The 14,803-nt window shown below is 39.3% G+C and overlaps 1 protein-coding gene across 1 annotated transcript in view; it reads left to right on the top strand.

Moving 5' to 3' along the window:
- The window catches only part of rai14 (retinoic acid induced 14), a 44,689-nt gene extending 31,406 nt beyond the window's left edge, over nucleotides 1–13,283 (top strand). Inside the window, exons 8-21 of the mRNA XM_042509429.1 lie at nucleotides 2,436–2,542; nucleotides 3,024–3,208; nucleotides 4,588–4,613; nucleotides 4,940–5,026; nucleotides 5,498–5,587; nucleotides 6,835–6,972; nucleotides 7,537–7,638; nucleotides 8,065–8,781; nucleotides 9,078–9,538; nucleotides 9,835–10,003; nucleotides 10,401–10,568; nucleotides 10,662–10,820; nucleotides 10,932–10,997; nucleotides 11,352–13,283. Coding sequence (XP_042365363.1) covers nucleotides 2,436–2,542; nucleotides 3,024–3,208; nucleotides 4,588–4,613; nucleotides 4,940–5,026; nucleotides 5,498–5,587; nucleotides 6,835–6,972; nucleotides 7,537–7,638; nucleotides 8,065–8,781; nucleotides 9,078–9,538; nucleotides 9,835–10,003; nucleotides 10,401–10,568; nucleotides 10,662–10,820; nucleotides 10,932–10,997; nucleotides 11,352–11,438 — 2,562 coding nt within the window. The 3' untranslated portion in view covers nucleotides 11,439–13,283. The remainder of the gene's footprint in view (nucleotides 1–2,435; nucleotides 2,543–3,023; nucleotides 3,209–4,587; nucleotides 4,614–4,939; nucleotides 5,027–5,497; nucleotides 5,588–6,834; nucleotides 6,973–7,536; nucleotides 7,639–8,064; nucleotides 8,782–9,077; nucleotides 9,539–9,834; nucleotides 10,004–10,400; nucleotides 10,569–10,661; nucleotides 10,821–10,931; nucleotides 10,998–11,351) is intronic.
- The last annotated feature ends 1,520 nt before the right edge of the window (nucleotides 13,284–14,803 follow it).

Below are 14,803 nucleotides of genomic sequence, written 5' to 3' on the forward strand. Positions count from 1 at the left end.
ACAACATCATTTTTTAAAATATTGGACCTTTCAATCGCCACAAACATTTTAGGGTCAAATTTAAATTGGCATAAGTCATTTCTAGGCTGGTTTAGTGGACATCCACATATCAAGAAGTAGTTTGGCGCATTATTCATTACTTTACTGAAATACAAGTGTAGTGTTTTTCTGATTAAGTTTTTAACTATTATTTTCAATCTGAGAATGAGGAGGACCTTGTACAGAGTCGCAAGACAGGAGAAGGGAAAAACAATTCTCTCACTCGACATTGTAAATAGACTTTTTTCCCGTCTATCTTTCTATTTTTGTGGGTAGTGTACCTCTTCAGGCCTCTGAAATTATTGAAATGAAGCAATCTGATCGAACTTATTTGATTCAACAGTTCACAGCTCATTGTCATTTGTAACGTGTGAAGAGGTGTCACAAATACACGTTGCCTCTTTTAATAAGGTGGCATGCTAAAAAAGGACAAAGCCGCCCACTCCTCATTTAGCAGCACATAAAGTAATTCAGAAAGCACAACGACCACTTTCATGTGTGCTCTCATGTCAGTTTTTATGAGTCAAAGGTGGTATGAAAAAAATGCCCTTTCTAAAGTGGTCTGTCACATGTTGTACTCATTAAATATTCACTCACAGGGCTGATACACACGCAGAGACCTGAGCTGTATGTACAGAATCTGTGTCTACATCAAGAAGCAACCACAGAGAGTTACAAATATAATGATTCATTCTCTCTCTTGAATTTCAACACTGGTCATTTTTCTCTCACAAGCTGGTGTTAAAGCCAATTTAAACGCTTCTAATGTGTTTTGGTAGCTTTTTTGGTAATTGTTCCATTATGAGTGTATTAAGCTTAAAACAGGGGCATGATTGTGTGTGTTTGCATTGATTGACAGGCCTCTCAGATTATCACACTTGGCTGTGATGCTTGCTGCTCTATGTCAGCTCTGCCCAGTCTTTGCCTCAATGCCCAAATTTGGTATTCTGGCTTAAAAGTGACAAGGTGGCAGCAAGTTGTAAACGTAACTCAAATAAGCAGTGTAGACAAACATTTGTACACCTGCACCCTCACATTCACCTACATAGACTCTGACTCTATTGCCCTGAGAAGAAAAAATATTTCTTTCGTTTAGATTCCAAAGTAGAAACAGTTCAGTAGAAACACATACTGAGTTGAGCAGACACAGGGCTGGTAAAGTCTTTAGCAAAGCTCAGAGGAACCCACAACATACTTTTGTTCTCTGTGGTGTGTGAAAGCAGCAGCCTTGTAATATAAAACACAAAGCTATGCTGACACACTTTTCTTGTTTCTTGACATTCTTTGTTTTTCCAGTTGTACATGACTTCAGATTTACTTTCCCCTTTGTTTCGCTTTTAAAAAATGACCAATGGAAATGTCTGTTCTTACAGTTTAAAGGTCTAGTTTGTAGGATTAAGTGGCATCTAGTGGTGAGATTGCAATACTGAAAAAAAACATCTCCTGTGTGCCAAGCATGTAGCAGAACTACAGTGTCCGAGGCGAAAATGTGGCTGGCCCTTTCAGGAGCCACATTGTGTCCTAAGCGAGCATCTGCTTATCGTGCCCCATTGCGTTACACCAGATGCTCTCTGCCCACACTGGATCCTTTAAAGCCTCCAGAGAAAACTTTAGTTGAAACATTTAACCAAATAATTTTGGTCAGTTTTTTAAAGTCTTGTTTGCCTTGTCTACTTGTGTTTTTACTTTTTTTTTTTTTTTCTTGTATATCTTCCCATTTTTTTGGCTAGTTTTGGGTGATTTCATCATTGCACTCTTCCCGTTTTTTTGGGGTTTTTTTTAAGAAAGAAAAAATGAAGCAAATTTTCATGGGTTTCAGAGGGTTACATTTTGGAATACTTATCTGCTGTCCTACTGTCAGCTTAGTGGAGATGATGTAGTGGCAGCAGCTCCTTCCAGGCTGTACACTGCCTTCCACAAGCCTAGCCAATCAAATGTTTAGTTTAGATTTAGGTCATAGACGTTTAAGGTTAGGTTAAATGTCATGCTTGGGGTTAGGAACTGTCAATCGTGGTGAAAAATTTGGGATTACGTTGCATAAAATACTGCCTCAGTTGCCCAACTCAGAGCAATAAACTCTGAGTCAGCCCCTTCATTTAGAACAGTAAATATATCATTTCGGGGATTTTCCAAAAACTGTGCCTCTCCAGAAAGAGGAACAGCTTGGGCTTTTATATTTATCGGCTGGGAAATTCATTTAGTAGACATCCACTCCTTTTTCACATGGATCTGAGATTTCTCTCACCACACAGACACTTACCATACTTCATGTCCTGGCCCACGTCCTGATGTCACACCAGATAAGTTATGTAGGTGTGTGTGTTGTGTTAGTTTGTCGTCCCTCTGTGGGATGTTTTCGGTCATATCTTTGTCTATAATGTCTGTTTCTCCCAAAGGACGGGTTCACCCCCTTGCTGCTCTCAGCCAAACACGCTCATGCTGAGGTGTGCAGCACTTTGCTGGACTGCGGTGCTGAGATCAACACTTTTGACAACAGCGGCAGGTACAAACACAGTCGTTCACAGTCATTTATTATCAAATCAACTTTCTTTAATGAATAAATGGAATTTAAGTACTGTATGTATTTTTTAAATGATTAATGCCAACAAGTTTGGATTGAAGCTGAACATTTTGTAAGATAGCGTAATTAATTTTTTAAATGGTTTCATCTACTCTTTTCACTAAATTTTAACTTTTGGACTTTACAACACAGTTATTGTGCAGACACCAATGGAATCTAATCCTGCAAATGATACAATATTGATAATATTGGTGTAGCCTAATCTTTATCTGTGACTGCAGAAATACTTGGTTTAAATAGAATGAACAGACGTGCAATTAAAAGGTTCATAGCATTCAGATATTGATTTAGAATTTAAATCTCAACATTGAATCTCCATAGCTTTGAACTATTCAGTACAGCCCTACATTGTAGACACTTCTGTTCAACCGATGATCATTATTTGTTTTCTTCGGTTGTGCAGGACAGCTTTGATGCTGGCCAGCGAGTCCAACGCCGTTTCTGTTGTAGAGGTCTTGGTTCAGCGAGGAGCAGATCTGTCAGCTGTTGATTCACAAGGCCATGATGTCGCACACTACGCCAAACTGCTGGGCAACGCTGAGCTCAAAATGGCCCTCACCGCTGCCCTGAACAGACAGCAGGTCTCAGGTGAGAGGTATTCAAAGTCTCACACACTTCGTGAGCATTGAGGCAGCAGGAGGGGAGTGTTGGTTTGTATTCACATTATCTGGACACTTTCTTTTGGACCAATGCCCACATGCTTGTTTTGTAACTTAAGGTCATTTACATTATTTCTCTGGAGACAAACCTTAGACCAAACACAAGTCTTGACCAAAAAAGTCTTACTGTTTGATGATCAATCTTGTGGGGGCCAACTTTCTGTCCCCAGATGAGAATTGAGTCCCCTTAATGTCCCTTTTTTTTAGATCTTTGATCTATCAATCTCTGATGATCAATACCAATACACACACACACACACACACACACACACACACACACACACACACACACACACACACACACACACACAAAGACGTATCACCTCTGTGCCATAGAGATGCATACTGATCTGGTTTCAACACAAAGTCAACACTGCCATCTGGAGGAGTTCTCCTCTTATTTTTTTCTTCCAATTTTTTTGTGTGAGTTGTTCTATGTGACCTGGATTCCTGTGGATCCTAAAAATGTCTTAAAAAGCATTAAATTTATTAGTCTAAAAATAAGGCCTTAATTAGCATGAGAAAAAATTAAATTGAAATCACTCTTACAAAAGTCTTAAAATGTTAAAGACACAGTAAGTAGGCTATTATGAAACACTTTTTTGCAGACATTGCATTGTAAACTCTTGAAATAATTAGTAAAATCTATTTAGTAAATAATTTCCCAAATGCCTCTCACATTTATGTCATGCAGATCAGGACAAAAGAACAAAGTTTAAATTCCTTTTTTAACATTTCAAGTAGATTTTCTGACTTTTTAATTTGAAATGTTAAAATAAACATTTGGGAAAAATTGTTCCTAACCCTGAGTAATTTATGTCTTTTCATGTTCTTTTTTTTCCTTTAGTTTTTATTATTGTAAAATTAGTCTGAAATTACATTCTGTGGCATGAAAAATGTCTTACAGTGTTAAATTAAGTTGTTCACACATCAATCTCAGGTTTATTTATAGAGGACATTTTATACAGGACGCATAGACTTAATGTGTTTCAACGATGATTCAAGCCTCCATTTGTTTTTAGTTGTTGTCTTTGAGCTTCTGCTAGTTCTCATATAAAAATTCTCAGTTTTGTATCTAATTAATCTAGATTCGTGTGTCACTTTGCTGTGTTTGGTCCTTTAAATTGAGGGAAATAAACTCGTGAAAGTTTCTGACTTAAATGTGTAAGAAGTTGTGGGAACCCTGCTATGAATTTGATGTCACCTGAGGTAGAAAAATGTAAAACATCTGAGGATAAACATACAATTATTACTTCTATTTGATTTTTTTGTGTCCATTTTTAATGTTCTTCCTGTCTCCTTTGACAGATTCAAAGTCTCCTAGAAGTCCTCAGGTAACACACCTGTATTGTTTTTCAATACTTGTTACTTGTTCAAACAGGCAATTGAAGTTACTTAAACACCTGAACTTACAATAATCAACTAAGTCTAAATTAGTTTTCAGTACTACAATTTGATGCAAAGTGACAAAAGAAAATTAAGCCAATTTCTAATTTCTGTCCTGTAGCTACAGCTAATGGATTGTAGTTTCTTGTGTTGATATGAAACTTGTGAAAGATCTTTTAGTTGATTGACCCTCCGCTTACTAACCAGCACTGAATCCCACCTTTCTTTTTCTTTCCGTTACCTTTCTTCTTTCGTCTCTTTGCTGGCTCCTCAGCATGATCAAGTAGCTAAACTAAGTGATGAACGGATCACAACTCCCAAAAAACGAAAAGCACCTCCACCTCCTATTAGTCCACTGCAGGTAAATGCATGTCTCTTTGTCTGCTTGTATTAGTATGCCACTCTTTGTATTAATGCATGTCTGCAGTGTATTCATAAAAATAGTGGTCAGACCTGTACGTGACTTGTCTGTTGATACATTATCTTCTACATTATTGTTCTGTCAGTCAGTGCCTCATTGGTTTAAGGCTTGCCAAAGTATAACAAAATACTTTACTTATGTACTATGTATTTGTGTACTAATCTGCCTTTTGTTTTCCAGAGTTTAAGGTTTAAAAATGTACTTAAATACAAACATCTAAGCCATCCGTTTTATACACTGTATAGGACACTAACATTTTGAATCTTAGTCCCTGGGGTTTTTGCACCGATAGATTATAAACATACTGCACACATTTGTATATAATGATGACATTTTTTTCCCCAATCAAATCATGACAAGGGGTTATTAGGAAAACAAATCCAAAAACTAATCGACTTCACCCTCTCTTAGAGCTCTGGACCCTCTTCTCCTTCAGTCGTTACCTCCGCTGGGACCCCTGGATCCAACAAAAGTGACACTCCCAAAAGATTCAACTACAAGGTAATATCAAAACAACAGTCAACAAAAAAAAGATATAAACACAAATAAGAAGCTTGGCAATACAGACTTTATTGCATAAGCTGCTTTCATCAACAACATGCTTTCCTCAGAGCTTTAAGGTCCAGTGTGTAGGATTTAAGGGGGTATTTTGGCAGAAATGGTATATATTATTTCTAACTATGTTTTTATTAGTTTAAAATCACCTGAAACTAAAAATTTTCATTTCTCGTTACCTTAGAACGAGCCATTTATATCTACATACAGAGCAGGTCCTCTTCTTTGGAGTCTGCCAAGCTGTTTCTACAGTAGCCCATAATGGACAAACCAAACATTGGCTCCATAGATGGGGACATTCACATTTTCACCTCAGCCACTGTAGTTCTCCTACATGCTTGGTACACAGTACCGCCATTAGAGGCCAATAAATTCTACACAACAGACCTCTGAAATAGTCTTATTTATTGCTGTAGGGACATCAAGATGTACAGAATGATTAGAGGAAAATAAAAAGTTGAATACATTTACAATCATGTTATTATAGAATTATATTAAAATATTAAATCAGCCCCAAACTTCATGAAATCTACCCAGTAGTTTTTATTGTAATCCCTCAAACAAACAAACAAGACAAATTTAAAACATAATTTCATAAGGAGACCCACAGGGTCCATAGAAAAAACACAGCCTGTAACTTTAAGTTGTACGAGGTCCACAGGAGCAATGAAAAGGTGTGAATACAGAATAATGTAAATTACATTTATAACTAGAAAACGTAATATACAGTGAGACAAGAGAATCAGCCAAAAAAGTACATTATGAGGATAACTGCTCCTGACCCTAAAAATGTAAAATAAAAACAGATATAAAGCAGCTTTGCCTTCATTGATGAAAACAGCTTCAGCCATTTACTGTGGTTCACAGTAAATGTTTGTGCAAATTAGTCTTCAGGTGTAAGAAGTTTAGTAGAAAATGCAAAGATGTTTCCAGAATTACTTCAAATATGCAGCATTTTTAAATTTCCACTCCAAATAGACATTGTGTACAATATTAACTTATTATCATCATATAGTAGCATCTCGTGTGCCAACCATGTGATAAGTGATTTCTTTCAAGCTTCATACCTTTTCTTTCTATTCTTCCTTTCTTTATTTCCTCACCCTAACTTTCTCTCCTCTCTTTGTCCATCTTTTGCTCTTCTCCCCTCCCACTCTTTTTTCCCGCCACTCCTCCTTTTTCTCATTTCGCAGGAGGATGAGGTTCGAGGAACGGCACTTAGAGAGGAGGTTGAGAAGCTCCATGAGGAGAGAAACATGTTGCTGGAGACAATCGAAGACCTGAAGCAGTCGGTGGAGCAGACGTTGACTGGTCCTGAACTGGATACGAAGGTGACTAATGACTGAGTGAAACTATAGTGACTGTATTTATGTTACTGATGAGCACATTTCTAAGCAGATGTTGTGACTTAAACAGAATCAGGAAATGAGGTCAGACTTTTAGTTTAAAAGTGGAAAAATACAACAGTGTAGAGTACAGCACATGCATTGAATATGATTATTGGTGTGTAGCATTCATGAATGTTAAACTAAAATGTCTCTCTGTTTGGATGAATGGAATTCAAAAACTTTTAGGCTGAATATACAGTAAGAAGGTATTTTTACAAGGTGGTTATTTTTTGGTCTTTTCTATGTATTACAAGTTGACTAAAGTCTTTCTGTTTGTGAAAATCTTAAATCAACGCTGCTTTTGTAGGTGTAATTCTATACTCTGCAGACAGACAGCTGTGCACTGCTGAACCTTTTCACCTTGGGCATTCTTGAGGGAAGTCTAACCTAAGCTTTAGATGTGTCACGACTTGCTTTGTTTTTCAGCAGGTAGCAAGTGGTCTTTAACATTGCTTTTCTGTCTCTGTGTGCCTCTGCATATAAATATATGTGTGTATGTGTCGACAGGTCGAGCACACTTTTACAGCATCTGCAGCTCTGGTTTCTGCTCTGCAAGCCAAGATCAACAGTCTTACTTTGGAGAATCAGCAACTTGCAAGCAAACTTAAGGTATGTAAGCCATTCATTCATACTCATGAGTTAAACATAAACCAACAGATGAACACACACTCATGGTAGGGGGCAACAAGCCGTATACATAGGCTAAGCAAATGGTACTCAGATGGTCTTTATGTGAGAAACAAAGAACCTAAACTAGAGGACAAAAAAATCACAGAAGACTTTTTCAAGTTCTGTTTTTATTTAGACATTACAAGACAGTGTACACACAAGTAGTATTCTTCAGTAGTCATTATATAATAATAGTATAAAAGTACATTTTAAGGAAAAAAAGACACTGTGTTAGTCACCCTTAGCTGGTTGTGAAAATATACTGGCCCTCTATGTATCGACAGTCTTTAGCTACAAAATTTTAATTCATGCAAGTGGTGTGTGATTTGTAAGTAAGATTTCATTTTTAATTCCCTCACCCTGCAGAATCACCCATCCCTCCAAGGAATTGAGGACCTGAAGGACACCAGTCGTCCAAACAGCATGGCCTCCAACTCTTCCTTCCACTCCACCCAGGATGAGTTTGATTCTGTGCCACAAGTGGAAAAGGAAGATGGATCAGGTGTTGTTTCTGTCAGGCAGGAGGAAGAAGACGGTGAAAGAGGGAGAGGTGGGAGCAAAGAGGAGATCAGACTGTTGAGACAGGCCCTAGAGAGTGTTCAAGTGAAACTGCTTGAAACCAGGAAAGAAAACCGCTCACTTCAGGCCCAGCTGAAACCTGAGCGAGGCAGAGAAAGGGAGGAGGATGAAAGCGTAAGGGAGAAAGGAAGAGAGGAAGAGCTGATGGAGAGTCTCGCAGAGCTCCAGGCAAAGCTGACAGACACTCAGGAGAGATACCACCAAGCTGTGGAGGAGGTGGAGGAGCTGAGGGTGAGGATAGGAAAAGGAGAAGGTGAGCTGACGGAGAAGCAGGAGAGCCAGAGACTTCAATCATCCACACTTGAACATGAAGTAAAACAGCTGAGGGCCCTGCTTGTCCAATCAGGGTCAGAGAAAGAGAGCGCAACTCAACGAATCAGACAACTGGAGGAGGCGCTGAGGAGGGTGGAGGAGGAGAGAAGGAGTGTAAAGGAGAAAGAACAGAGGAATGCACAGATTGAGGAGCTGTACAAGGAGGCACAAGAGGAGATTAGGATGCTCCAGGTGAGTATAGGCCTTTTTCTCTCTAAACTGTTACCTTTGGGGTAATGTAGGCACCAACTTTTGACAAGAAAGAAGAATGTGTGGATTAAAAACAGACAATATATCCGTTTCTGTTGCACTGATCATCATGAGTGCAGCACTAAATCAATGGAGTACTCTTTGAAAGTGCGGAAGAACACTAAGGGAATTGCTTCAACATTGATTTATCTTTAAATCATTAGTACACTTCACTTACTTCTTGAATTCTATGGCACGTTTCCTATATTTTCTTATATTTGTCCCTTTTTGTTGTTTAGGAGGCTCTGAGGGGCACAGTGCCAGTTGAAGCTGCAGCCAAAGACTTTGAAGAAATGAAGGCTGAGCTAAATGAGGTAATTTCTGGGCTGCAGCGCCGCTTGCTGGAACTCTCACACTCCTACAGTGAAACCAAGAGTCAGCTAAGTGCTGCACAGAAACAGCTGGCTGACAGCAGCGCAGCCTCGTCTCCCTCCTCAGAGCAGCAGCAGCTGAACAGCAAGGTGGAGGAGCTGCAGACGTTGCTAACGGAGGCAGAGAAGAAGCTCTCGGCTGCTCAAGAGGAGATTTCACTGCTGAGGCAGGAGGCAGAAGCTCAGGCGCAGAGCTCCGTGTCCCTCGCCGACCACACGCAGGTGATGTCATCTCTGGGAAATGCCATCAAAGAGTTGGAAAGCCAGTCAGAGGCCCTGAAAGAGCAGCTACATCAGAAAGTCTTGCAGGTGGAGGCTTTTCAGAGCAGGTGAGGAGAAAAACTATGTCACCTATGTTTGATAGATGCATTTTTTTTACACTTTTACTAGACTTGTTGAGATGGATATAAGGCTTATGAAATGGTTTATTTACAAAAAAACAATGGAGTTAGGCACAGTTTTTAAACAATGTACAATTCTGAGGTACTTGTACTCTACTTGCGTAATTAGTGTGGAGACTGAAAGATGACTGAATAGAAGATAGCTTCTCTGGCTTTAGCACTGGGAGGATCAAGGTGACCATGTGTCATTTATCAACATGAGATTTGTTTCTGTTTCATGAAAGGCTGGCAGCAGAGAAAGAGGTCACCCCAGATGATTCAGTCTCCCGAGTGGAGCACGAGACCGCACGAGAGCAACTGGAGGGCGAGGTGAACCACCTGACGCAGCTCCTCCAGGGGGCCCTCAGGAAGCAGGACGAGATGGCTCTGGAGGCTGCTGATGCATGGCAGAAGGTAAGAAGAAGAGGAGCCACAGAGGAGGCTCTACACGCTGTACTCGCCCCTCTCCTGCTCTGTCTTCTCTCTTGCTCTGCTTTCTTTCTCACCTCTGACGCTTTTCTCTAGCTCTACACGCTTTACTCTCCTCTCCCCTTTCACATTCTTCTCTCCTCTGTCGCTCTACCTCTCTTGCTCTAAATGCTCCTCTTTCCCTCTAAGCGCTCTATACTCTCCTTCATGCTAACCTCCCGCTCCATTGTCTCGATCTACTCTCCCCTCTGCCGCTCTCCCTTCTCTAAACTCCCTCGCTCCACCCTCTCTACTGACACCCTTCACGCTCTTCCCTCTTATTGCCAAACCCTACCATGCATTTCTTAAAACTTACCCATCAACACTCGAACCCATCCATCAGGCTCGGGATAATCGTGCAGAGCGGGAGGCCCTGCAGGAGCTGGTGATGTCGAGGGAGAAGGAGAACCAGACGCTGACAACCAGGCTGACTGAGGCCCAGGATGCTGTGTGTCAGCTCAAACAGCTGGTGGAGAACCACACTGCATCAGAGAGAGAGAAGAACAAGAGGGTCAGTAATAGTACCACTTTTACCATTGCACTATATCTTTTTTAATGCATTGTCTCACGAACTGCATGAGAGTTTTATGTTTTCCCCTCTCAGATAGATGACCTGTCACGGGAAGTGGGGAAGCTAAGGGATGCCTTAAACAGCCTTTCACAGCTCTCCTACAGCTCTGGTTCTCCCTCCAAGAGACAACAGCAAAGCCAGCAGCTGGAGACGATGCAGCAACAAATCAAACAACTACAGTACCAGCTAGCTGTATGTTTTGGTCAACATTTTTTTTACAAATAACAAAATAACATACTGTACTTGAAATACTTGAATGTAAAGGTGAAAAAGATGTGTATTCATCTCTTGTTTTCTCTGTAGGAGTCAAAGAAGCAGCACCACGAGATAGTGTCGGTCTACAGGATGCACCTCCTCTATGCTGTCCAGGTAAATGAATGGTTAAACCAAATTATGAAGAACTGTATTTTTCTGACTTAGCCTGCATGCATAGCCATGCATATAGTTTTTGTATTTTGTTTTGAAATAAAATTCCCATGTCCATCCCTATTCAATGGAGGAGAAAAGAACTGTATTCGAGGAAGTGGCAAGATTAAAAGAATCCTTTAAAAAAATATTCCACAGCATAGAAAGTAGTTCCACTTAAAGCTGTCTATAGTTACATCTGTTAATTATCACTACAACAGTTATATTCTCCTCCACTGTATTCATTTGGCAGCAAAAGACATCTAAAAAATCTTTACAATTCAACCACAAAATGTTTTATCTACTGTGTGTTATCAGGGTCAGATGGACGAGGATGTCCAGAAAGCCCTGAAGCAGATCCTGATGATGTGCAAGGTGCCGAGCCAAGCCAAGGAGGCCTGTTAAGACACTCTTGGCCTGGTTTCCCCAAAAGCATGTTGTTAGCAAAACTGAAGTGAACTGCTGCTGTCACTACGTGTCCTCCCGTCCAAAATCACGCATTGCTTGTGCTGATAACAAGCAAGGCCAACACATGGTGCCTCTGAATAAACCTTGAGTATTTGTTACTGTGGAGTAGGTTTACAGTCATATGTTCATTGCCTTTGCTAATGTCAGGACCGACTAAGAGAAAAAGGTTATCAATATTACGATGGGTGATGTTTTTGGGAAACCTCAGCCCAGCATACAGATACTGTACAACAACAAACTGACCACTCAGCTGAAGCACGTAGTTCCAGCCAAACATATCTCAGTATGTGCATGTTAATACTACACTGTCAATGTGCAGTAATCTTAATCACATGCAGTTGAACAAGCGAGACAAAGGTGTATACTCTGACATATACATGTATGTGCACACCAATCAGTCCAGTGAGTGGTTTGTTTCTGTTACAATACGCGCTTAGATTATTAAAAGACTTGTTGTGGTTGCTAGTATCTATTTTATGATACAACAGTGTTAGTATTATTTTACTCATTGTCTAAAGGTTTCACAGATGTCAACATTTTCCTGATACAATCTAAATTATTTGTGCCCTCTTTACAATGCATGTAACTTTGCTCAACGCCAGCCCAAAAATCACATAGAAATGTTTTTCTGGTTGCACTTCTATGAAGAAACAGCATGATACAGTTTGTATTGCTATTTTCCTATTAGCGCAAAAAATTATAAAAATGTATTTTGCTGAATTGTATTGCCATGCCATGTTTTCTAAGATACTTTAATGAAGAGGTTTGATAGCTGTGTTTTCGATAGCCTTGTGTCTGTGTGAATGGAATTCTTTTTCCTTGAGTATGACAAAGCACTATTTGATCTAGTGACATCTGAATTAGTTAAATGTTGTTATTCATATTCTACATATAAGGGGTTGAATATGATTGTGTACTGTTTAAAAAAAACTGTATTGGCTCAATATTTTAGTGTTTCTGACTCAAAGGATAGTTAGTTAGGAGGTAAGATTCTCATGTTTTCTCTCCTCTTGCTAATGTTACAGTTTGGTCTCTTGTTCAGAAATTCCTTACTTGAAAAGCATGCAAAATACGTTGGCTGAAAGCAAATGGTTAAGTCTGCTTTCATGTGCCTGTCTGCAGTACTTTCACCTGAGAATTAACGTCAGTATTAGTAATTATTAGATGCCAATTCCACCAGGCTTACTTGTACTCCCTTATTAATTTATTTACATTTACCAGGAATGTTTTTTCTGTCTTTCTATTTGTGATACTCTCATCTCTTTCGGTGTTTCTTTGTGGGTATGGATATACACTGTACAGAATGAATTTGTTTAAATAAGTCTTTTCAAGGCTTCTGAACTGTTTTCACATTACACTCCCTTGCCTTAGTACTGTACTTTGAGCCATACACACTTAGATAATCACCCTTCTGAACAGTGTTTTAGATTATTGAGAAGCCAAACTCAACAGAAACACTGTTAACCTTGACTGACTGACGCTCCCATTCTCGTTTCTCACTCAGGAACTTTTATACTGAACACGACTAACACCTGACTGAACTTTGTTAGACTCTGAGTCGAGCTTTTGCTTTATTTCATAGGTGTAGAATATCAAACAACATATTTCTCTTTTTCTCTCTAGGCCTTGACTGAAACGTTTTTTACTACGAAAGGGAAAAGAAACACCTCTTCTGTTTGTTGTTTCTTCATGAACAGTTTTGTAGTGACATGGAAAAAAATGCTTGTTTGCCAACTTCTTTTTTGGCCACAGTAATAAATTTTCAAGATGCTGTACCTGCAAGTTTGCTTTATATTTCCCATCTCTTTTGTATCAAAACATGAAAATTGCTAGATTGTTGTAAAAAGGTAACGTTAAATAATTTAAAACTTTAAAGCGTCAGTTCACTCCCAAAACTGAAATACATATTTTTTTGTCTTAGTTTAGTGCTAATTATCAGTCTAGATTGTTTTGGTGTGAGTGTTGGAGATATAGGCTGTGATGATGTCTGCCTTCTCTCAAAAATAATCAAACTGTATGGTACTCTGCTCGTGGTGCTTAAAGTGCCAAAATATGTATTTTATAAACTCAACACTACTGTCACCTTCCAACAATCACAAACCGATTACTCAAGATAATTCACAGACTCTGTGTGAGCAGTTTCATGTAGGAACTATATTCTTTAGACCAAAGTACACCCTCCAACAGTATTACTGTGCAGAAGAAAACGTGCATCCGCTGCTAGCTCCCCCAGCGCCATTAGTGTTTATATCTCTTGCTGTCAGGAGCTTGAGCCTTTCGTATCACTGCACACATGTGATGTTAGCGAGCTCAATGGTTCTAAGTGAGCTAACTGTAGATGCACAGCAGTAGATTTTATACAGTTGGTGGATGTAGTTTGGTAGAAGAGAAAAGGTCTTACATGAAATTGCTCACAAGGTCTGTAGATTATCTTGAGTAACCGGGTCATGATTTCTGTAGAGACACCACAAGCCGAATGCCTTCTAGTTCCATTATATTGGAAAGACATCTCAACAGCTGATATCTCCACACTCAGCAACTCACACCAAAACAATCTACATGGATAAATACCACTACAGGTAAGAGGAAAAATATGTATTTTTGATTTTGAGATCAACTGTCCCTTTAACTTGTTTGTTTTAGGCAAAGTAATGGATGGATTTACCTGAATGGATTGAGGAGGTGCATCCTATAGAGGGGAACCATCTCATGCTGCTACTGCTTTGATGCCTACAAAGAAAACATGAGGGTAAATACCTTTATTTTTCACCATTATATTTAAGTATACAAATTATAGTATGCTCTTGTGTTTTAAAATGGGAATTATGTGTTCTATCGAAAAACAGAACAATCCCTTTAAAAGCATGAAATTGGAAGGATTCAGTTTTTGGTTTTGTGAGCCCAGCCAGCATGCTTTTATACGCCACAACAGATGAATAGCAACAAGATTCACAATACCACATATACATGTTCGAACAACAAGACTGCTTCCCTTTTCCAGCAAAATAAGACTGTGTACATAATAAATGACCACTAGATGGTAGCCTTTGCCAAAACTGAATCTCTTGTTGCTCCCATAGAGCCATCCTGCTCGCACCCCACAGACGGGACAAATTGTAGAAAAAATCAATTAAAAAATCAATAAATGACATGAAAAGAAATGGTTTGATGACTATGAAAATTATGTGATGGGGCGATCACGGTCACCAAATCGTAACCTAATTGAACTCTTATGGAATATTTGGGACTGACATGTTGGACTCTCCAACACCATCAAAACACTAAATATAGGAATATCTTTT

Source organism: Plectropomus leopardus, chromosome 20, assembly GCF_008729295.1.
Source record: "Plectropomus leopardus isolate mb chromosome 20, YSFRI_Pleo_2.0, whole genome shotgun sequence".
Lineage (NCBI taxonomy): Eukaryota > Metazoa > Chordata > Actinopteri > Perciformes > Serranidae > Plectropomus > Plectropomus leopardus.